The 21,648-nt window shown below is 49.0% G+C and overlaps 1 protein-coding gene across 1 annotated transcript in view; it reads right to left on the bottom strand.

Moving 5' to 3' along the window:
* The window catches only part of Dpy (fibrillin-like protein dumpy), a 106,713-nt gene that overhangs the window by 12,408 nt on the left and 72,657 nt on the right, over positions 1-21,648 (bottom strand). The window contains 53 exon segments of the mRNA XM_076899974.1: positions 6-317; positions 402-728; positions 822-1,139; positions 1,225-1,530; positions 1,632-1,934; positions 2,009-2,341; positions 2,426-2,728; positions 2,802-3,140; positions 3,227-3,544; positions 3,618-3,923; positions 3,999-4,304; positions 4,381-4,701; positions 4,775-5,080; positions 5,169-5,498; positions 5,586-5,900; positions 5,989-6,294; positions 6,380-6,679; positions 6,769-7,095; positions 7,181-7,495; positions 7,594-7,917; positions 8,006-8,323; positions 8,416-8,721; positions 8,821-9,129; positions 9,218-9,547; positions 9,662-9,973; positions 10,106-10,417; positions 10,502-10,813; positions 10,987-11,292; positions 11,374-11,679; positions 11,764-12,087; positions 12,175-12,489; positions 12,574-12,897; positions 12,986-13,303; positions 13,395-13,700; positions 13,786-14,088; positions 14,175-14,501; positions 14,658-14,972; positions 15,053-15,376; positions 15,576-15,893; positions 15,976-16,276; positions 16,357-16,628; positions 16,715-17,047; positions 17,128-17,439; positions 17,644-17,964; positions 18,050-18,367; positions 18,461-18,766; positions 18,850-19,152; positions 19,305-19,640; positions 19,735-20,049; positions 20,125-20,445; positions 20,522-20,839; positions 20,926-21,231; positions 21,308-21,613. Of these exon segments, the coding sequence (XP_076756089.1) occupies positions 6-317; positions 402-728; positions 822-1,139; positions 1,225-1,530; positions 1,632-1,934; positions 2,009-2,341; positions 2,426-2,728; positions 2,802-3,140; positions 3,227-3,544; positions 3,618-3,923; positions 3,999-4,304; positions 4,381-4,701; positions 4,775-5,080; positions 5,169-5,498; positions 5,586-5,900; positions 5,989-6,294; positions 6,380-6,679; positions 6,769-7,095; positions 7,181-7,495; positions 7,594-7,917; positions 8,006-8,323; positions 8,416-8,721; positions 8,821-9,129; positions 9,218-9,547; positions 9,662-9,973; positions 10,106-10,417; positions 10,502-10,813; positions 10,987-11,292; positions 11,374-11,679; positions 11,764-12,087; positions 12,175-12,489; positions 12,574-12,897; positions 12,986-13,303; positions 13,395-13,700; positions 13,786-14,088; positions 14,175-14,501; positions 14,658-14,972; positions 15,053-15,376; positions 15,576-15,893; positions 15,976-16,276; positions 16,357-16,628; positions 16,715-17,047; positions 17,128-17,439; positions 17,644-17,964; positions 18,050-18,367; positions 18,461-18,766; positions 18,850-19,152; positions 19,305-19,640; positions 19,735-20,049; positions 20,125-20,445; positions 20,522-20,839; positions 20,926-21,231; positions 21,308-21,613 (16,668 nt within the window).

The following is a 21,648-nucleotide window of genomic DNA, read 5'->3' as shown; positions in this document are numbered from 1 at the left end:
CTTACTAGAGATGTCGAAGCATTTAACGAACGGATCTCCCGTTTGATGAGTGGCACAGGTACAAATGGGGCTGTGATGGAAGGTCTCGCATCGTGCACCAATTCCACATACTCCAGGACAAGGATCGACGCACTTCTGATTCACGCAAGCTCTATTACTGGGACACTCCGAGCTGACGACACAGTCTGGCCTGCATCTTGGAGGGGTGCCCTTGAAACTAGGGAGGCAGGAGCACGAGGCCTGACCATTCACGTTGCGACACTGACTGTTTGGTCCGCAGGGCGATGGTTCGCACGGATTCGAAGAGCTTGGTAAAACTATTGGGACACGTTTACGTTTAAACCATTGACTATCCAAATTTGCGTGACTGAATATTCTATATGATTCCAGGGAGGACTTACGAGGCAGTTTGGACACGCTGCAAGATCTAAACGGATCACCAGTGTATCCTGTTCTACAACTGCAAGCTGGGATATGATTGACCACTTGGCACTCGGCGTTGAAGCCACAGGTTCCTGGACAGGGATCGTGGCACCTGTTCCTTATACAGGCACGGTTAAACGGACAATCGGAGCTGATAAGACACTCTGGTCGACAATTTTCGTATGGGTTGCCGTAGAAGTCGGGTAAACAGGTACACTGAGCAGAGCCATAAGATTCGCGGCAAATGGCGTTCGGACCGCAGGGTGACGGTTGACAGGGGTTCGTTTTTTGAGGAATATTTTCAGCTACAAGCGAAACAAAATTGAAATCACGCAATTTTCTTTAAACAAACGGTACATCGCGCTAATCATTGATGATCAGAAGGGGAAAAATCTTACGTGGTCTGGGTAAGCATTGCACGAACGGGTTTCCGGTGAAATTGTTGGCACAAGTGCACATGGGCGTGTGACTGATGGTTCTACACTCGGTGTTTCTGCCGCAGGAACCGGGACAAGGGTCTCTGCACTTCTGATTGATGCAAGCCTGCTGCGTTGGACACTCCGCGTTGCTCACGCACTCAGGTTTACAGTTGGGTGGAGTTCCTAAGAATTCAGGGAGGCAAGAGCAAGAGGGCGCGTTGTTCGTCACTTGACATTGAGCGTTTGGACCGCAGGGTGACGGCTGGCAAGGATCTATTGGGACTTCTGGCTCTTTGGCTAAAAGGAAATTTCAGTTTTTACAAAACCTTGAAAACACCATGGAAGGAATACGAAAAATGAATGAAACACAGATGAATCTTACTGTGCGGGATACATTGAACGAACGGATCCCCAGTGTACTGCTCGAAGCAGCTGCACACTGGATTGTGATTGATGACAGAACACTGTGCAGACAGTCCACAAGCACCGAGACAAGGATCGATACACTTCTGATTACTACAAGCTCTGTTACGTGGACAGTCGGTGCTAACAACGCATTCTGGTCTACATGATGGCGGCGTTCCTCTAAATCCAGTGACACAGCTGCACACGGCTTGACCATTGGAGGCGCGACAGTGGCTGTTCGGGCCGCAAGGGGATGGATTGCACGGGTCAACGATGGTAGTTTCTATCGCAAAAGTAATCAATATACTATCTCCTGTTAACCCAGTTACTGATTAATCTTCTTTCTTTAAATTTCAAGAAGACGACCAGAACTACTAGACAAACCTTGAATAGGGTTACACGAAACGAAAGCATTGCCCGTGGTATTTCTGGGGCAACTGCACATAGGCAAATGATTAACTACGTTGCACTCCGCATTTGTTCCACAAGTGCCTGCGCACGGGTTTCTGCATTTGTGCAACAAGCAAGCTTCATTTCGCGAACAGTCCGAATTGATAACGCACTCGGGGCGGCAGATCGTGTACGGGTCGCCCAGGTAACCAGGCATACAAGTGCACACGCCATTGTCGCATCGCGCGTTTGGTCCGCACGGTGACGGATTGCACAGGTCTGTCGGGGCTTCCGTGACTGGAACAAGCGGGTCAATGTACACATTTTCTCGAGCGTCACGAGATTTTTGGTGAAATCATTCGAATTCTTACTAGGCGGCACAGAGACTGGCGAACAGCTGGTGAACGGATCGCCAGTGTAGCTTTCGGGACAAGTGCACGCTGGAGTATGGTTCACGACCGTACAACGCGCGTTCACACCGCAGGATCCTGGACAAGGGTCCCTACATTTATCCTGAATGCAAGCCTTGTCAGCTGTGCAATCGGAATTGATGGAACACTCTGGTCGACAGTTGGGCGGCACTCCGATGTAGTTGTTCACGCAAGTGCAGGCTGGTGTATCACCAAGAGGCTTACACATCGCGTTTGGACCGCATGGAGATGGGATGCACGGGTCCTTCGGGTACTGGTCTTCTGGTTTTGATGCTGTGAGAAGATAATTAAATCGCGAGGTGATCGCACGAAGGCTTCTCAATGAAATTGGTCAAAGAAATCCTTCTACTAGCTTACTCGTCATGGGGAAGCAATAAACGAACGGATCTCCGGTTAAACCGCTTCCACAACTGCAAATGGGACTGTGATGGACGACCTTACACTGGGCGTTCTGACCACAGATGCCGGGACAAGGATCCTTGCACTTCTGATTGACGCAAGCAAGGTTCGAATTGCATTCTGAGTTTACTACGCATTCTGGCCTACAGTTTGGCGGGGTTCCTACGTATTGGGGAAGACAAGAGCACACTGCTTGTCCATTCACTTTCTGACATCGACTGTTAGGACCGCAAGGAGACGGCTGACACGCGTCTTCCTCTTCTTCTCCTTCCGCTGTAAAGTATTCTAGTTGATCTATCTCTCCAGACTGGAATAAAAATGACGTATCCAACACGTGCAGACTACTCACTTGTGGGAATCTTGTACACGCAGTTCACATACGGATCGCCAGTGTACTGTTGGATACAAGTGCACACCGGTAAGTTGTTCACTACTTGGCAGTTGGTATTCGCACCGCAAGAACCGGGGCAAGGATTCTGACATTTGGATCTGATGCAAGCTAAGTGAGAAGGACAATCCGACGAACGCGTGCATTCTGGACGACAACCCTCGTAAGGATTGCCAATGTACTCTGCTAAACAGCTGCAAGAGCTGAGGCCATTCTGTTCCCTGCAAATTGCGTTAGCTCCGCACGGAGATGGTTGACAGGGTCGAGTCGGAACCGTCGGCTCCGCTAAAAGGAACAACGCGATGAATTCAAGGAACCAACATTTGCAAACCTAAATCGAATTTTGATCGAAAAATCGCCAAGACACTCACGTTGCTTGACAACGCACTGAACGAAAGGATCTCCCGTGTAGTCCTTCGCGCAAGTGCACGCGGGAACATGATTCACCACGTGGCACTCCGCGTTGGAGCCGCAGGAGCCTGGACAAGGATCCCTGCACTTGCGATTGATGCACGCCAGGTGACTGCCGCATTCGCTGTTGCTTATACACTCTGGTCTACAGTTTGGAGGTGTTCCCGTGAACTCTGGCATACACGAGCACGATGGAGAATTGTTTGTCACTTGACAGACTGCGTTAGGGCCGCACGGTGATGGTTGGCAAGGATTCGTCGGTTGAACTGGTTCTTCAGCTTTAAGATAATTCAATTTCCGTTTCAATTTCCGTCAAGATTTTTCGATTGAACAAAAATGGGAAACACCTACGTCTGGATATACAACGAACGAAAGGATCCCCGGTGAAAACTGGAGGGCAACTGCAAATAGGATTATGATTGATCACTTGGCAGCGAGCTGACACTCCACAGGAGCCAGGACAAGGGTCGCTACACTTCAGGTTCACGCAGGCCTCGTTCAATGGACAATCGCTGTTAACGATACACTCTGGTCGACAGGCTGGAGGGTTCCCGATGTAACCAGGGGCGCAAGAGCAGACTGCCTGTCCACTGAAGTCTTGGCATCTACTATTGGGACCGCAAGGTGACGGGTTGCACGGTTCTACTACCACTGGGTCTGCAACGATGGCGTAAAGGATACTTTAAATCAAATCTAAAAGATGGTCCCTTTAAAGATGAAACGATGATTCACCTTTCACCGGGTAACAATTGGTGAACGCGTTTCCTGACATGCCGTCGGGACAACTGCACATTGGAGTGTGATTTATGACCACGCATTCAGCGTTCTGACCGCAGACACCGACGCAAGGATCGAAACACTTGTTGCGGTTGCAAGCTTTGTCCAGGGGACAGTCTGGGTTTTGAACGCACTCTGGACGACATCCATAGTAAGGATCGCCACGATATTCTTGCAGACAAGTACAGGCACCGTCGCGACACACCGCGTTCGATCCGCATGGCGAAGGATTGCAAGCGTCTTGGGGTACTGGCGCTGGGGCTATCAAAAAGAGTTCCATTAAATTTCAACATTCTTCTCTTCTTTATAAAACGAGGAATTGATCGTGGATGCTTACGAGGAGATTCTAGGAAGCATCTGACGAATGGATCGCCGGTGTAGCCCTTGGGGCAAGTACACACGGCCATATGGTTCACCACCAAACACTGTGCTCCCGTGCCACAGGAACCTGGACAAGGATCCGTGCATTTCTGTCTGAGACAAGCTTTGTTACTGGCGCATTCTGAATCGATGGTGCACTCTGGTCGACAATTTGGTGGGGTGCCCATGTAATTGTCCATGCAGGAGCAGCTTGGCAGCTCTGCGTTACCCAGGACGCGACACACGGAGAACGGACCGCAGGGCGAGGGAACGCAGGGGTTCACTGGCTCGGGAACGGCTGCAGGAAGACGTTATCGATTCGATCAGAAGAGTTCTTGGAAGATGTTTTGTTCTGTGACCAAGTTACTCACTTGGAACCTTGAAACATCTGACGAACGGATCGCCAGTGTATTCCATGTTGCAGCTGCAAATAGGACTGTGATTGATCGCCTCGCATCTAGCGTTGATACCGCAGATACCAGGACAGGGGTCCACGCATTTGCGGTTCTTGCAGGCGCGATTCGTGGCGCAGTCAGAGCTGACTGTGCACTCTGGTCTGCACATCGGTGGAGCTCCCATAAACGTAGCCGAGCAAGAGCAAATCGCTTGTCCATTGGACACGCGGCACTGACTGTTCAGACCGCAGGGAGATGGATTGCAAGGATCAGCTGGTTTTGCTATAAAAATATTCTCGTTTAAAGACCATTTTGATCGTCGTCCATCCTATCGTTTGTATCGTATTCGTAATTCGTGCTGATCACTCACGTGGTGCTAGAATAACGTTACACTGAACGAATGGATCGCCAGTGTATCCATTTTGACAGGTGCATAGCGGCGCGTGATTGACAACTTGACAGACAGCGTTGTATCCACAGAATCCTGGACAAGGGTTCTGACATTTCGATCGAACGCAAGCCTGATCGGCTGTGCAGTCGGAATTGATGATACACTCTGGTCGACAGCCTTCGTAGGGGTTGCCAATGTAATCAGGGAAGCATTTACAGGAAGCTGCGCCGTTCAGTTCATTGCAGATCGCGTTTGAGCCACAAGGGGATGGTACGCAAGGGGTAAGTCTGTCTGGGGTGTACTGGACTTCTACAAAACCATCGTTTTTATACTCCTTGCTTCAAGAGCGATCGATTTTGATACATAATATGATCGATGGCGTGAAAATTCAATTACCTTGTTTTGGAACACATTGCACAAACGGATCACCAACGAAACCATAAGAGCAGACGCACATGGGCGTGTGACTGATCACTCTGCACTCTGCGTTGGAGCCACAGGAACCGGGACAAGGATCGCGACACTTTTGATTGATGCAGGCCAAATGGGTGGAGCACTCGCTGTTGCTTATGCACTCTGGTTTGCAATTCGGTGGGGATCCGAGGAATTCGGGTAGACAGGAACAGGAAGGCGAATCGTTTACGACTTGGCACCTACTGTTGGGACCGCAGGGTGATGGCACGCATGGGTTCTGAATGGGTGGTTCTTCGGCTATCAAAGAAGATAGAAAACAATGACTTGTCTGTTTACTGGTAAAAAAATATGTAAATGATTTTTATGACCATGTTTCAGTACTCACGTTTCCTAATGCACATCGAGAAAGGATCGCCTACCAGGTCGGATGGGCAGCTACAGATCGGATTATGATTTACGATCACGCACTCAGCGCTTATTCCGCAAGTTCCTGGACAAGGATCTACGCATTTCTGATTATTACAAGCCATGTTTGATGGACAGTCTGAGCTAAGGATACATTCGGGTCTACAATTGGGTGGCGCGTCCAGGTAACCAGGGATGCAAGAGCAGACTGCTTGGTCGTTTATCTTTCTGCACTGGCTGTTGGGTCCGCAGGGTGACGGGTTGCACGGGTCTTTCGGTGTTTGAACTATTTGTCAATCGAAATGATCGTGAATTAAACAGTCTATCGTTTGAAAAGGATAGAACAGTAAAGGTTAGTTCTGCCATTGTACCTTGAATGGTGGAGCAGACTACGAACGCGTTTCCTGAAGTTCCTGATGGGCAAGTGCAAACTGGGATATGATTTACTACGGAACACAAGGCATTCTGGCCGCAGGTGCCAGCGCAAGGATCGTTGCACTTGCTCTTAATACAGGCTCTGTCTCTAGGACAATCTGAGTTCAGGACGCACTCTGGGCGACAGCCCAAGTAAGGGTCTCCCTGATATTCTGGCAAACAAGTGCAAACTCCGCCAACGCACTGTGTGTTTGAACCACAATTTGCGCAGGCGTCTTCGGGTTTAGCCATTTCCACTGTTTGGATAAAATTGATATTAAAATTGACACAGTACAAGAGAATTATAGGTCGAATCGTTTGCATATGTGAAACGAGTGTTCTATACCTGTAACAACTAAGCATCTATCGAAAGGATCCCCAGAGAATCCTTCAGGACACGTGCACATAGGTATATGGTTAACCACGGAACACTGAGCGCCTAAACCACAAACTCCATCGCACGGGTAACGACACTTTCTCTGAATACAAGCCTGATTATTGGGACACTCTGAATTTCTTATACACTCTGGTCTACAATTTGGTGGTGTTCCCATGTACTCTGCCAAACAGGCACACGAAGCCTGGCCATTCACGTTGCGACATTCAGAGTAGGGCCCACACGGTGATGGTACGCATGGGTTTATTGATGGTGGACTTGGTGCAGGTTTTTCAGCTACGATAGATATTTAGATATCAAACAATTTACAAGGGTAGTTTCTAATGAGATGTACCTCCGTTGGAGATAACGAGGGACTTACTTGACAAATCGAAACAGGCGACGAATGGATCGCCAGTGAAGCCAAGTTGACAGGAGCAAATCGGTCTGTGATTGATGGTCTCGCATCTGCTGTTCGATCCGCAGGATCCAGGACAGGGGTCCCTACACTTTTGGTTGATACAGTCCAGATTCGAGGCGCACTCAGTACTAAGCGTGCACTCTGGTCTACAAGTTGGTGGGCTGCCTATGAATTCAGGTAAACACGAACAGACTGACTGCCCGTTGATTGGTCTGCACTGACTGTTGGGTCCGCAGGGTGATGGGTTGCAGGGGTGGCTGGTCGTTTGATCGACTTCTGCGAGGGAACAATCAATAGGCACACAACCCTTACATTGCACAGAACCAACTAAATACACGATAGAGAGTACAGGGTTATATTTCTACAAAACGTACCTAGTTGCATAGGTGTGCAAAGAACAAAGGCATTGCCAGTGTGTCTAGGATAGCACTCGCACACTGGTAAATGATTGAGAACGTAACATTCTGCGTTGCGACCACAGGTTCCTGGACAGGGATCTCTGCACCTGTTGTTCATGCAAGCTTGATTGGCAGGACAATCGGAATTCAAAAGGCACTCTGGTCGACATCCTTCATACGGATTACCAATGTAATTAGCGATGCAAGCGCACGAGCCTGCGCCGTTCAGTTCTTTGCAAACGGCGTTCGAACCGCAAGGGGATGGATTGCAGGGGTTGACAGGCACGGGTACAACTGCCGCTGTAAAACGGGACCAAGTATCTTAACGAATACACCGCGACAATAGATGGTTGGAACCGAAATCTTTGCTTCGAGAAACGAGCCTTACGTTCTTTGAAAACGCATTGAGTGAAGGGATCGCCAGTGTGATCGGGCAAACAAGTGCACATGGGGGTGTGACTGACTACGTGGCAGTTGGCACTGGCTCCGCAAGACCCAACGCAAGGATCTTTGCACTTCTGATTGATGCAAGCTAGCTGACCAGGACACTCGCTATTGCTGACGCATTCTGGGCGACAGTTGGGTGGACTGCCAGAGAATTCTGGCAAACAGGAACACGAGGGTGAGTCGTTGACCACCTGGCACTGAGAGTTGGGACCGCAGGGTGATGGCTGGCAAGGATCTACCGGTACTACCGGTTCCTCCGCTAAAATAGAAAATTTAGATTTCCGTGGAACAGGTTCGTGCTACATAATCGCGTCTAAGAATTGATGAATCATAGGTGGAAGGGATTCTTACAGAAAGGCACGCATTGCACAAACGGATCGCCCGTGTAACGCAACGGACAGCTGCATATTGGGTTATGGTTGACAACGCTACACTTGGCTCCGATACCACAGGTTCCTAAACAGGGGTTCATGCACTTTTGGTTGCTGCAGGCTTCGTTCTGAGGACAATCCGTGCTCACTATGCACTCGGGTCTACAGGTGGGTGGGCTTCCCAAGTATCCTCTGACGCAGGAGCAAACCGCCTGACCATTCACGACTCTGCATTCGCTATTGGGTCCGCAGGGTGCCGGGCTACAGGGGTTGATGGGTATCACGTCTAACGCAAACACAAACAATTACTCAAAAAATTCTTGTTTGTCGAAGGAACGGAAAATTTCATAAAATATCATAGGTTTTCTTTTGGGAGTCTGACTACCTTGCATAGGGGTGCACTGACTGAACGCATTGCCGGTCATGTTTCCAGGACAGCTGCACATGGGCACGTGATTGATGACCATGCAAACAGCGTTCACGCCACAAGTTCCAGGACAGGGGTCCGTGCATTTGTTACGCAAACAGGCTCTCTCTCGAGGGCAGTCTGTGTTTAGTACACACTCGGGTCGACATCCTAAATATGGGTTTCCTTGGAATTCGGGCAAGCACGTGCAAACGCCATTCGCGCACTCTGCGTTGGGGCCACACGGTGACAGGGCACATTCGTCTTCCACTGGTGTCTGTGGGACAGCTGTAAAGTTGAAGGAGTTGAAATAACAGACTAAAAGATACCAAACGGATGCAAACAATTCGAGGCTGAGCAAGGATAAATATCTTACGAGTGGCTGGCAGTAATTGACACATAGTGAATGGATTTCCGGTGAAACCTTCGGGGCAATTGCAGATGGGAATGTGGTTAACCACTGCGCAGGTCGCGGCAGAGCCGCAGGAACCGGGACAGGGGTCCCTGCACTTCATGTTGATGCAGGCCATGTTGCTCTGGCACTCGGAATTGATCGTGCACTCGGGTCTGCAGTTTGGTGGTTGGCCAGTGTAGCCTTCTAGACAGCTACAGGCAGCAGAACCGCGAACGTTTCTGCACTGCGCGAAAGTACCGCACGGGGATGGTACGCAGGGGTCTCTTTCCGTTGGGCCAGGGATCATGGCGGCTAAAAGTGGCAATTAATGTCTTGATCATTCTTCGTGTTGGTAGGATTCAAGGAAGACGAACACGATCGCGATTCGAGCCACTGAAATGGAAAACCGTAGGGCGTTACTCTTACGTGGAATTGGCGTGCAAGTGGTGAACGGGTCTCCGCTGTATCCAGGCATACAACTACAGATGGGACTGTGGTTCACGACCACACATTTCGTGTTCAGGCCGCAAGGACTCGGACAGGGGTTCACGCACTTGTAATCCTTGCACGCGAGCTGAGTGGGACACTCGGAACTAGCTACGCACTCGGGTCTACATCCAGGAGGTGTGCCCACATAGGTCGACAGACACGAGCACACGGCCTGGCCGGATACCTCTTTGCACTGACTGTTGGGTCCGCAGGGTGATGGGCTACACGCGTTCTCTTTCGGGACTATTACTGGGAAAACAAGTTGCATTTCATTAATTCGATCGTCATCAAATTTCTTTACACTTCTAACAAAGAATAAAACATGCACAGAACTTTGAACAAAACCGCGACAGGAGTTAATGGAAGGGTCGTTCTACTTACTATCCATGGTGCACACGACAAACGGGTTGCCAGTGAAGCCTGCCCGGCAATTGCAGAATGGTTGATGATTAACGACCGAGCACTCAGCGTTCTGACCGCAGGTTCCGGGGCAGGGATCTTGGCACTTGTTTCGCACGCACATTTTGTTCGACGGGCAATCGGGGTTAATCACGCACTCGGGTCTACAGCCTACGTAGGGGTTGCCAACGTATTCAGGGGGGCAATAGCAAACGCCAGTGCCGTCTCGTTCTCGACACAACGCGTTCGTCCCGCAAGTGCCCTCCGCGCAGGGCGAGGTTTCCGGTTCGCGAGCTAGAACAGTGAAAAGGCATGATTAAATGGTCCACACGATGGTACGCGCACAGATTTCTTCTGATTATCGTTTCTGTGTCTTACTTATGAACGCGCAACGAGTATATGGGTCTCCGGTGAACCCGGTCGGGCAAACGCAGTTGGGCACGTGATAGGTCACGTGGCAGTCTGCACTTTCTCCGCAGAGACCTGGACAAGGGTCCCTGCACTTTTGTCGCACGCACGTTTGGTGGCTGGGGCACTCGGAGTTCGATATGCACTCGGGTTTGCAGTTGGGCGGGGCGCCTGTGTATTCAGGCAGGCAGCTACAGGACGGGGTGTCGTTGGTCACTTGGCACTGGGAGTACGGGCCGCAGGGTGTCGGTTGACAGGGGTTCGTGGGCACTATTACATCTTCTACAATTTGTCAATGATCATGTATCATTAACTCGTATCGCTTAAATACTGTACTGATATGCAATTACTTTAAAAATTTTATGTACAGTTTGGTATAATCGAGGATCCCTCAGGATCACTGGGCAAGAGTTAGACTGTACATAGAATTGCAGGGTATTTAAAGGTCTCCTTACTGATCATCTCGCATCTGATGAACGGATCTCCCGTGAACCGCTCCGGACAAGAGCAGACGGGGTTGTGGTTCACGACTAGACAGGTCGCTTGAACGCCACACGTCCCTGGACACGGGTTTCTACACTTCTGGTTCACGCAAGCCTGATCCTTGCGACAGTCTGAACTAATCACGCATTCAGGTCTACACAGAGGCGGGGTTCCAAGGTAATCTGGGGCGCAGGTGCACACCGCTTGATCGTTCACTTCTCTACATATACTGTTTGGACCGCACGGGGACGGGTTGCAAGGTCTCGTCGTCGTCGGAACTACGGTTCGATAATTGATACCAGTTAGAACGTTTCATTGATGGATAACGGACAAACGGGAAAAGAGAAAACAATGTGTACCTTGCACAGGTGAACACACGATCAAAGCGTTCCCACTAGTTCTAGGGGGACAACTGCACATGGGTATATGATTGATGACGTTGCACTGAGCGCCCTGACCACACGCTCCAGGACAAGGATCCACGCATTTGTTGCGAATGCAAGCTCTGTTATTTGGACAGTCTGTACTCAGCACGCACTCTGGTCGACAACCGATGTATGGGTTTCCAGAGTACTCTGGGAGACAGGTACACTCGCCATTGTCGCATTGGGCATTAGGACCACAGGGAGACATTCTGCAGGGGTCTGTTACGGGCTCTTCTGCTTCTGTTTCAATACCCCAGATTCATCAATGAGATTGTCTCTCGTTATTACTTAGTTTTTATCAGTATTACATCCCAAATAACTTACTCATTGGCTTTGGTTGACAACTGGTGAAAGGATCACCCATGTATCCCTCCAAACAGGTGCAAACGGGGACGTGATTATGAACAGCGCAGGCGCTATTAATTCCGCAGGATCCTGGACAAGGATCCTGGCACTTCTCGCGAATACAGGCCTGATTTCTAGGACAATCGGCGTTGATCACGCACTCTGGACGGCAGTTAGGAGGAGCACCGATGTAATTGATCGAACAGGAGCACGAAGGAGAGCCGTTAATATTGCGACACTGAGAGTTGGGTCCGCAGGGTGAGTTCATACAAGGATCTACCGGTGTTGTGATGACAGGTTGGGCTAAAATTTCACGTTCACTTCGATTACCTCAAAGCTCTGAGTGTAGGAACGCTAAATAGATACATCGTAAATCATCAATACGCTTACGTGGACTGAAGAAACAGTACGTGAACGGATCGCCAGTAAAACCAGGCTTGCAACTGCAAATGGGGCTGTGGTTCACGACTCTACAAGTGCTCTGTTGTCCGCACGAGTCGGGACACGGATCGACGCATTTATTATTCCTGCAAGCGAGGTTTAACGGGCAATCGGAACTGACTGTGCACTCTGGACGACAATTAGGAGGCGTTCCCATGTAACTTGGCAAACAAGAGCACGTAGCTTGGCCATTGCTCTCTCTGCATTGGCTGTACGGTCCGCAGGGTGATGGTTCGCAAGGGTTAACGAGATTAGGTTCAGGTTCTGCAAGAGGAGAATCATCTGTCATCTATCTCTGGCATTGAAAACACTTTCTCATACGGATTAGATTTTTTAAAGCTGTCTTACGTTCCGTGACTGGGCTACAGTAAACGAATGGATCACCAGTGTACCGTTCGAAGCAGCTACAAGTGGCCGCGTGATTGACAGCGTAGCACTGTGCATTCTGACCACAAGTACCAGGACAAGGATCCCTGCACTTGGATCTGATACAAGCCTGATTAGAGGGACAGTCTGAGCTGAGGGTACACTCTGGTCTGCATCCCTCGTAAGGGTTTCCAATGTAATCGTTCTGGCAGGAACAGGACGCTGAATTTTGTTGTATCCTACAGACTGCGTTCGCACCGCAAGGCGATGGCGTGCAAGGGTCTGGTCTGCTAACTTCCACGTCGACTAAAAGATTAAACAGTGGTCTCGTTTATGGGACTTCGAAATTAATTTACCCGTAGAGATCGCGTTCGAATTGGTATTCTATTCTTACATTGTTGCGGTGCGCACTGTGTGAACGGATCCCCGGTGTAACCGTCAGTGCAAGCGCACATTGGGGTGTGGCTGACCACGTTACAGATCGCATTAACGCCACAAGAACCTGGACAAGGATCTCTGCACTTTTGATTGATGCACGCGAACTGATTGGGACACTCGCTGTTGCTGACGCACTCTGGACGACAATTAGGGGGTGAGCCTATGAATTCCCTGGCGCAGGAGCAGGATGGTTGGTCGTTCACTACTTGGCATTCCGCGTTCGGTCCACAGGGAGACGGTTGACAGGGGTTGGTTGGAACTGGAGGCTTCTCAGCTTCAAGATAGATAGACAGACTTCGTCAGCTTCGATCTCTCGAATATTATTGAGAGCAGAAGGCTCGAATTGCTTTCTAAAAGATCCTTACGCATTGGATAACATCTGACGAAGGGATCGCCAGTCATTCTGTCCCTACAGATGCACACGGGATTATGATTGACAACGTTGCAGACTGCGTTGAGGCCACAGCTACCAGGGCAAGGATCTCTGCATCTCTGATTGGAGCAAGCCTCGTTCAACGGACAATCAGAGCTAACTATACACTCTGGCCTACAAGTGGGTGGCGCGCCCATGTATCCACTTATACAAGAGCACACCGCTTGCATGTTATTTTGCCTACACTGACTGTTGGGACCGCATGGTGATGGATTGCAAGGGTCACTGACCGTGGTTACTAAAATTGTTTCAAGATTTCCATCGTAATTACTTTCTTATCGAATTAACGATCTAAATAAAATCTGTTGAAACGTCTAGCATACCTTGAACAGGTGAGCAAAGTACAAACGCATTTCCAGCCATGCCTGCAGGACAGCTGCACATAGGAATGTGGTTGAACACATTGCACATTGCGTTCTGTCCGCAGATACCAACGCAAGGATCCACGCATTTGTTTCGAACGCACGCTCTGTTGGTTGGACATTCGTTGCTCAGAACGCACTCTGGTCTGCAACCGGTGTACGGGTCTCCAGAGTATTCTGGTAGACAACTGCACGCGCCATTTTCACACAAGGCGTTCGATCCACAGGGGGAAGGCGTGCACGGGTCGGTTTCTACAGGTCGCGCTGTAATATCGTGCCGTTAACACGGAGGGTGCAATGCATTTTCGAAGGTGTGTATAAAATTTGGTATTCGTTCGTGGGGTTCTTACGTGGCTCGACGAAACAGTTGGTGAACGGATCTCCCGTGAAACCCGGTAGACAAGAACAAGTAGGGATATGATTGATAACGGTGCACTGAGCTTGAGAGGCGCAGGATCCAGGACAAGGGTCTCTGCACCTTTGCTGCGTGCAAGCCTGATTTGGAGGGCAGTCTGAATTAATCGTGCACTCTGGACGACAATTCGGAGGGCTTCCGGTGTACGTAGCTAGACATGAACAGGATGGTACTCCGCCAATATCTCGACACTCCGAATTAGCTCCACAGGGGGAGGGAATGCAGGGGTCTTTTGGAAGGAGATTCTCAATAGGTGGTGTCACTAAAAGTACCATAATACATACACATTAAATCAATCTCTTCCTAAAATTGGAATTATAAGTAGATGATCGCGAAATAGAATAATTTATACTCCTTGGAATCCTCATTGTCTCCTATCTCAAATAAAAAGAAATTGAAAAGGGTCAGCGGTACTTACACGGAACAGGGAAGCACACGGTGAACGGATCACCAGTGTACCCTCTCATACAATTGCAAAGCGGAGCGTGATTGATCACTCTACAGTCAGTGTTCTGTCCGCAAGATGTGGGACAGGGGTTCACGCACTTCTGTCCCACGCACGCCTTATCAACGGCGCATTCCGAGCTGGTAACGCACTCTGGTCTACAACCAGGTGGTGTACCCATGTAATTTGGCATGCAAGAGCACACAGCCACCTCATTGATCACTCTGCACTGACTGTTTGGACCGCATTGGGCATTTCCGCAGGGGTCTTTCGCAGGGACGTCGGAAACTGGAGGATATTTTGTTAAATAATTCCTCTGCGTGATGTAATTGCTAAAGGATCAATGGTCGAGGCTAACATTGACTTACCAATCGGTTGGATGGAACAATACTGATAAGGATCGCCGGTGTACCCGGTGAAACAAGAGCAAGAGGCTCTGTGATTGATAACGCGACACTCCGCGTTGGTACCACACGTTCCTGGACACGGATCGACGCATTTGGAATTGATGCAAGCACGGATGGGCGAACAGTCTGAGTCTAGGATGCATTCTGGTCTGCATCCTTCGTAAGGGTTTCCTATGTAACCGGGGAGACACGCGCAGGAGCCCGCGTTGTTTCTTTCGGTGCACCTTGCGTTGGGCCCGCAAGGGGAGGGTAAGCAAGGATTCACTTGCATTGGGATGTTTTCGACTAAAATTGCACGAGGTGTTAGCGATTGATTCGAAGGAATCGAAAGATCAAGAGTCATTATTGCATTTCAATCTTTGAAAGTATTACTGAAACTCTAGATATTTCAGAAATGTACTTACTATCCTCCGCCAGTAATACTTTCAATGACGTTCTTAAATAATTTGTGATAATTAATTTTTTAGGTGTTTTGAAATCTTACTGGGTCTGACGAAGCACTGCGTGAACGGATCACCAGTGTAGCCATTCTCGCAGTAACACATAGGCGTGTGGCTGACAGTGCGACACTGTGCGTTCGCCCCACAGGAACCGACGCAAGGATCTCTACACTTTTGGTTCACACACGCCTGATGGCTGAGACACTCGCTGTTGCTGACGCATTCCGGTCTGCAATTCGGTGGTGAACCAATAAAATCGGGTAGACACGTGCAGGAGGGTGAAGTTCCTGATATTTGACACTGAGCATTGGGCCCGCAGGGCGACGGCTGGCAAACATTTATAGGTTCTACCGGGACTGGTGCTAAAAATTTAATTTGAACCTTGAAGCTACACTGTTCGAGAGGGTATTTGAGTGTATATGGTAATTGAAAGGAGGAACTTACGAAGAGGAAGGCATCTGACGAAAGGATCTCCCGTAAATCCTTGAGGGCAGTGACAAATGGGATTACGATTAACGACTGTGCAACGAGCACCTAAGCCACACGTGCCGATACAAGGATTCCTGCACTTCTGGTTCGTGCAACTTTCGTTGGGAGAACATTCAGAGCTGACTATGCACTCTGGACGACAGTTTGGTGGATTTCCTAAGTAACCTGGCACGCAACTACAGATTGCTTGACCGTTATTTGATCGACATTGGCTGTTGGGTCCGCAAGGTGATGGACTGCACGGATTAGACGGAAGCTCGGCTGTCGAAACATTATTTACTCGGTTGAATTGACTTCTCTAATGAAATTGAAGGCTGAAGAGTAAAAATTTATAACAATACCTATCGCAGGTCGACAGAACGCGAATGCGTTTCCTTCGAAACCAGGCGGGCAACTGCACATTGGCACGTGATTAATCACGTTGCACACTGCGTTACTTGCACACGTGCCAATGCAAGGATCCTCGCACTTGTTCCTAACGCAAGCTCTGTCTCGAGGGCAATCATTGTTAAGTACACACTCTGGTTCGAAACCGGTGGTACCGCTAGGATAAACAGCGTTCGATTCACAGGGCGATGAACCACACAAGAATGTTTCCGTCGGTTCAGCTAATACATCAAGAATTTTAAATCAGCCTCAAAAATCCAATTAATAATACCTGAACTAAAAATATCTCTGAGAGAATGTTACTCACGAGGTTTCATCTGTTGATTACATTGACTGAAAGGATCTCCGGTGTATCCTTCGATACACGAACAAACGGGGACGTGATTGTACACGGAACATTGAGCATTGAAGCCGCAAGAGCCTGGACAAGGGTCCTTGCACCTTTCTCGAATACACGCTTGGTTACCAGGACACTCGGAATTAATCGTACACTCTGGTCTGCAGTTTGGCGGACTGCCACGATAGTTTGGTACGCAAGTGCAAGCTGGAGTCTGACCCACGCTCTGGCAAATCGCATTGGGACCACACGGCGATGGCGAACACGGGTCTCTTGGCACCAGTGATGTCGTATCTGGAGGAGCTTTCGTAGAAAGTTGCTAATGAATATAACGAAGGATGTCTCTATCCATTGGGTTCCTGAAAATGTTCTTTATATCCTACCAGGAAGACGGAAACAGCTGGTGAACGGATCACCCGTGTAGTCGCTGTTACAGAAGCAAATCGGACTGTGATTTATGACCCTGCAATTGGCGTTCACGCCACACACGTTGGGGCAGGGATCCACGCATTGTCGAACCACGCAAGCTCGAGTTAAGGGACACTCAACGCTGGTTACGCATTCCGGTCTGCAATTTGGTGGACTGCCAAGATAGTTCGTGAGGCAGGAGCAGACTGCTTGGTTGTTGTTCACGCGGCATTCGCTGTTTGGCCCGCAGGGTGAAGGGTTGCAAGGATCTTTTACCACATCTTCCGCTAAAATTCGATGGGAAATGATAGTTTTGAGACGATTCTTGGCTGAAGTAGTGCCAAATGCCATAGATCCTTAGGTGATTTCTAAGTCTAATTATTGTCACGTTTCCTTTAAATTTTAAAAACATGGAGAGAAGTGTTTAAAAACACTTTTCTAAGATCTACGACACTTGGACTTTGCTTTGAAAGAATAAAATCAACCCTTACGGATCATTGGGCTTAAGTCACAGTATACAAATGGATCTCCCGTGTATCCTTGTATGCAACTGCACATTGGCAGATGGTTCACGGCGTTGCACAAGGCATTCTGACCACAGGCACCCGGACAAGGATCCTGACATTTCGATCTGACGCACGCGAGATTCGCTGGACAGTCCGAATTCAGGACGCATTCCGGTCTGCAACCCTCGTAGGGATTGCCAATGTAATCAGACAAACAGGAGCAAGCGCCTGCGTTCCCTGACACCTTGCACACAGCGTTAGCGCCACAGGGTGTCGGGGTGCAGGGCGAAGGTCTTTCTTCGGCAACTATAAAGGATTATGTGGAATGAAGATTAATCGAATCGAAAAAGCAAATTACAGACGATAATTAGAATACAGGGGACGAACTTACTTTGAACGGGAGTACACTGAAGGAAAGGATCCCCGGTAAATCCTGTACGACAAGAGCAAATTGGGGTGTGACTGAACACACTGCACTCTGCGTTATTACCGCATAAACCTGGACAAGGATCGGTGCATTTCTGAGTCACGCAAGCTTGACGAATCGTACACTCGCTGTTACTGACGCATTCTGGTCTACAATTCGGTGGAGAACCCGTGAATTCTGGCAAACACGAGCAAGACGGTGCTTGATTCACGACTCGACATTGAGCGTTCGGCCCACAGGGTGATGGATTGCATGGATTAATCGGTTCTACATCAGTTTCGACTGTATAGGATGCAAATTTGATAAAGATAATTAAAAACCTTGTATAAATTAGTGTTACTGGTTTGAAGAATGTATCTCACGGTAATATCTCACCAATGAAAGTGCAACTAGTGAAAGGATCACCAGTCAAACTCTGAGGACACCTGCAAATGGGGTTGTGGTTGACCACAGAGCACTCTGCCCTCAAACCACAAGTCCCAGGACAAGGATCTCTGCATTTCTGATTGATACAAGCCTTCGACAAGTCGCAATCCGTGCTAATTACACACTCCGGTCGACAAGTGGGAGGATTGCCCATGAAACCCTCTACACATTTGCAAACCGCGATTCCGTTCACTTCCTGGCAATGACTATTGGGTCCACAAGGCGATGGGGAGCAAGGATTCCGTACTACGACATCTGATCGAGAAACGATCGAAACACTTGCAATGAATACCATCAGATTCTTTAAAATAAATAGAATAAAATTTTTGATATTATACCCTGAACTGGAGAACACGAAACGAAAGCATTCCCGGACATGCCAGCAGGACAACTGCACATTGGAATATGATTAATCGTCTGACACTCTGCGTTCTGCCCGCAAGTTCCCACACATGGATCCACGCATTTGTTTCTCAAACACGCTCTGTCGCGGGAGCAGTCGTTGTTCATGACGCATTCAGGACGACATCCACTGTATGGATCGCCTTGGAATTCTGGGAGACAAGTGCAAGTTCCGTCGCGGCAAACTGTGTTTGCACCGCACGGTGAAGGGTTGCAAGGATCTGACACTGGTTCCTCCGCTATGTACAAATTTTGGATCGTTAATAACTACGTTTCTCGAAGAGAAGTTCATTTCGAACGATAAAAATAATTCTGAGCGATCCCAAAGTGGAACCACGGAAACTAAACTTTTTAAATCGAACATTCCAAATAAAAAGGAAAAGATTCTTACATATAATTGGTTTGGGTACACAGTTGCTGAACGGATCTCCGGTGTATCCCTCGGGGCAAGAGCATATCGGGACATGATTCAACACGGTGCAACGTGCTCCAAAACCGCAGGATCCTGGACAAGGATCCGAGCATTTCTCGCGAACGCAAGCGAGTGCGCTCGAGCATTCTGAATTAATCGTGCACTCTGGTCTACAATTCGGCGGAACGCCGATATAAGAGAATGAACACGAGCAAGAAGGATTTCCACCTATATTCCTACACTCAGAATACGGTCCGCAAGGAGATGGCGAGCAAGGATCTCGTTGAACAGGTGGTAGGGGCTCCGGTGGTGGACCTGTAGAATGCGATTTAAAGAATCAACATAAGGTATCCTATTTGCAAAGAGTTCTCTGTTTCGCTGTTTAAATAATCGTGCAAAAAGTACGAACGTGGCGCGGGGAAACAGATCGTGAAAGCGTCTCCGGTGAAGCCTTGCTGGCAAGAGCAAATGGGACTATGATTGATGATCCTGCAGACTGCGTTTCTTCCGCATGGGTCAGGACAAGGGTCAGTGCACTTCTGATTAACGCAGACGCGATCTGAGGCGCATTCCGCGCTTGAAACGCACTCTGGCCTGCATCCCGGGGGAGAGCCGCGGAATTCTGGTAGACAGGAGCACACTGCTTGTCCGTTGTTCTCCCTACAAATGCTATTTGGCCCGCAGGGTGATGGTTGACAGGGATCTCTCACGCTTGGCGTAGTGACTGTTTCAAATAAAGCAATCGACGTAGAAAAGAGGATTGTTTATGATCCACCAGAGGCAACTGCCTTTCACGTACCTATCTCTTCCTCTCTACAATATCTGAAGGGATCTCCGGTGTACCTAGGCAAGCAATTACAGGTGGCTAGATGATTGATCACCTGGCAAATTGCGTTCTGACCGCATGTACCAGGACAAGGGTCCTCGCACTTGAATCGAACGCAGCTTTTGCTTGGTACACAGTCGGAATTTATGACGCATTCTGGTCGACAGCCTTCGTAGGGGTTGCCTATGTAGCCTGGCAAGCAAGAACACGAGCCTGCACCGTTTCGTTCTTTGCAGAGCGCGTTCGCTCCGCAGGGAGACGGTACGCAGGGTTCTGGGACGTACATCGGTATAACTAAAAGATTGATAAATTCTTTTTTATCCAAATGTAACCGAAACCGTAGACAGGAGATGGTCTAGGATAATCTTACGTTGTTGTTGAACACACTGAGTGAACGGATCTCCAGTGTACCCGGTGGAACAAGTGCACATTGGTGTGTGCGACACGGTATTGCAAATAGCGTTCGTGCCGCAGGAACCTGGACAAGGATCTCTACACTTTTGATTGATACACGCGAAGTTGCTGGGACATTCGCTGTTGCTGATGCACTCTGGTCTACAGTTAGGGGGTGAACCAGTGAATTCTGGTAAGCAAGAGCAAGACGGAGAGTCATTGACCACTTGGCATTGCGCGTTTGGACCACAGGGTGATGGCTCGCAAGGGTTTTGTTGCGGTGGTGCTTCCAATGCTAAAATAAAATCCAGCTCAAACAATAGATTGTCGAAACGCGACTCGGATGATCTGATTTCGGTGTTCTTTTTTTAATATCCTTACGTTTCTCGGTACATCTGACGAACGGATCACCAGTCATACTGGCAGAGCAGCTACAGATCGGATTATGATTGACCACTTGGCACGTTGCTCTGATTCCACAAGAACCAATGCAAGGATTACTACATTTCTGATTGATACAGGCCTCGGTAGGTCCGCAGTCCGTGCTCACCACGCATTCCGGTCTACAAGTCGGCGGTATACCGATAAAACCAGGAATGCAAGTGCACACGGCTTGCTCGTTCACTTCTCTACATTGACTGTTCGGTCCGCAGGGTGATGGGTTGCACGGATTGCTCACGACAGGGTCTAATTATCACAAAAATTAATTAATTCCCCGAAAATTCTATCTTTTGAACTCTCAATTAACTTTCAACTATTGTACCTCTGAATGGACTGCAAGATATGAACGCGTTGCCCGACGTTCCAGCAGGGCAACTGCACATTGGCACGTGATTGTACACATTGCACACTGCGCTCTGGCCGCAGGTGCCAACGCAGGGATCCACGCATTTGTTGCGCAGACAAGCTCTGTTCTGGGGACAATCTGTGTTCAGAACGCACTCTGGTCGACAACCCACGTAAGGATCGCCCTGATACTCCGTCAGACAGGTGCAAACACCGTCGTTACACTGCGCGTTTGGACCACAGGGCGAGGGGTTACATGGGTCTTCCGGAACCGTAGGAATGGCTATAATTTTATAATTATCAATTATCCAATAGAAT

Source organism: Xylocopa sonorina, chromosome 8 (assembly GCF_050948175.1).
Source record: "Xylocopa sonorina isolate GNS202 chromosome 8, iyXylSono1_principal, whole genome shotgun sequence".
NCBI classification, from domain to species: domain Eukaryota; kingdom Metazoa; phylum Arthropoda; class Insecta; order Hymenoptera; family Apidae; genus Xylocopa; species Xylocopa sonorina.
Note: the sequence above shows the minus strand (reverse complement) of the source record. Positions and strands in the feature narration are given on the sequence as shown.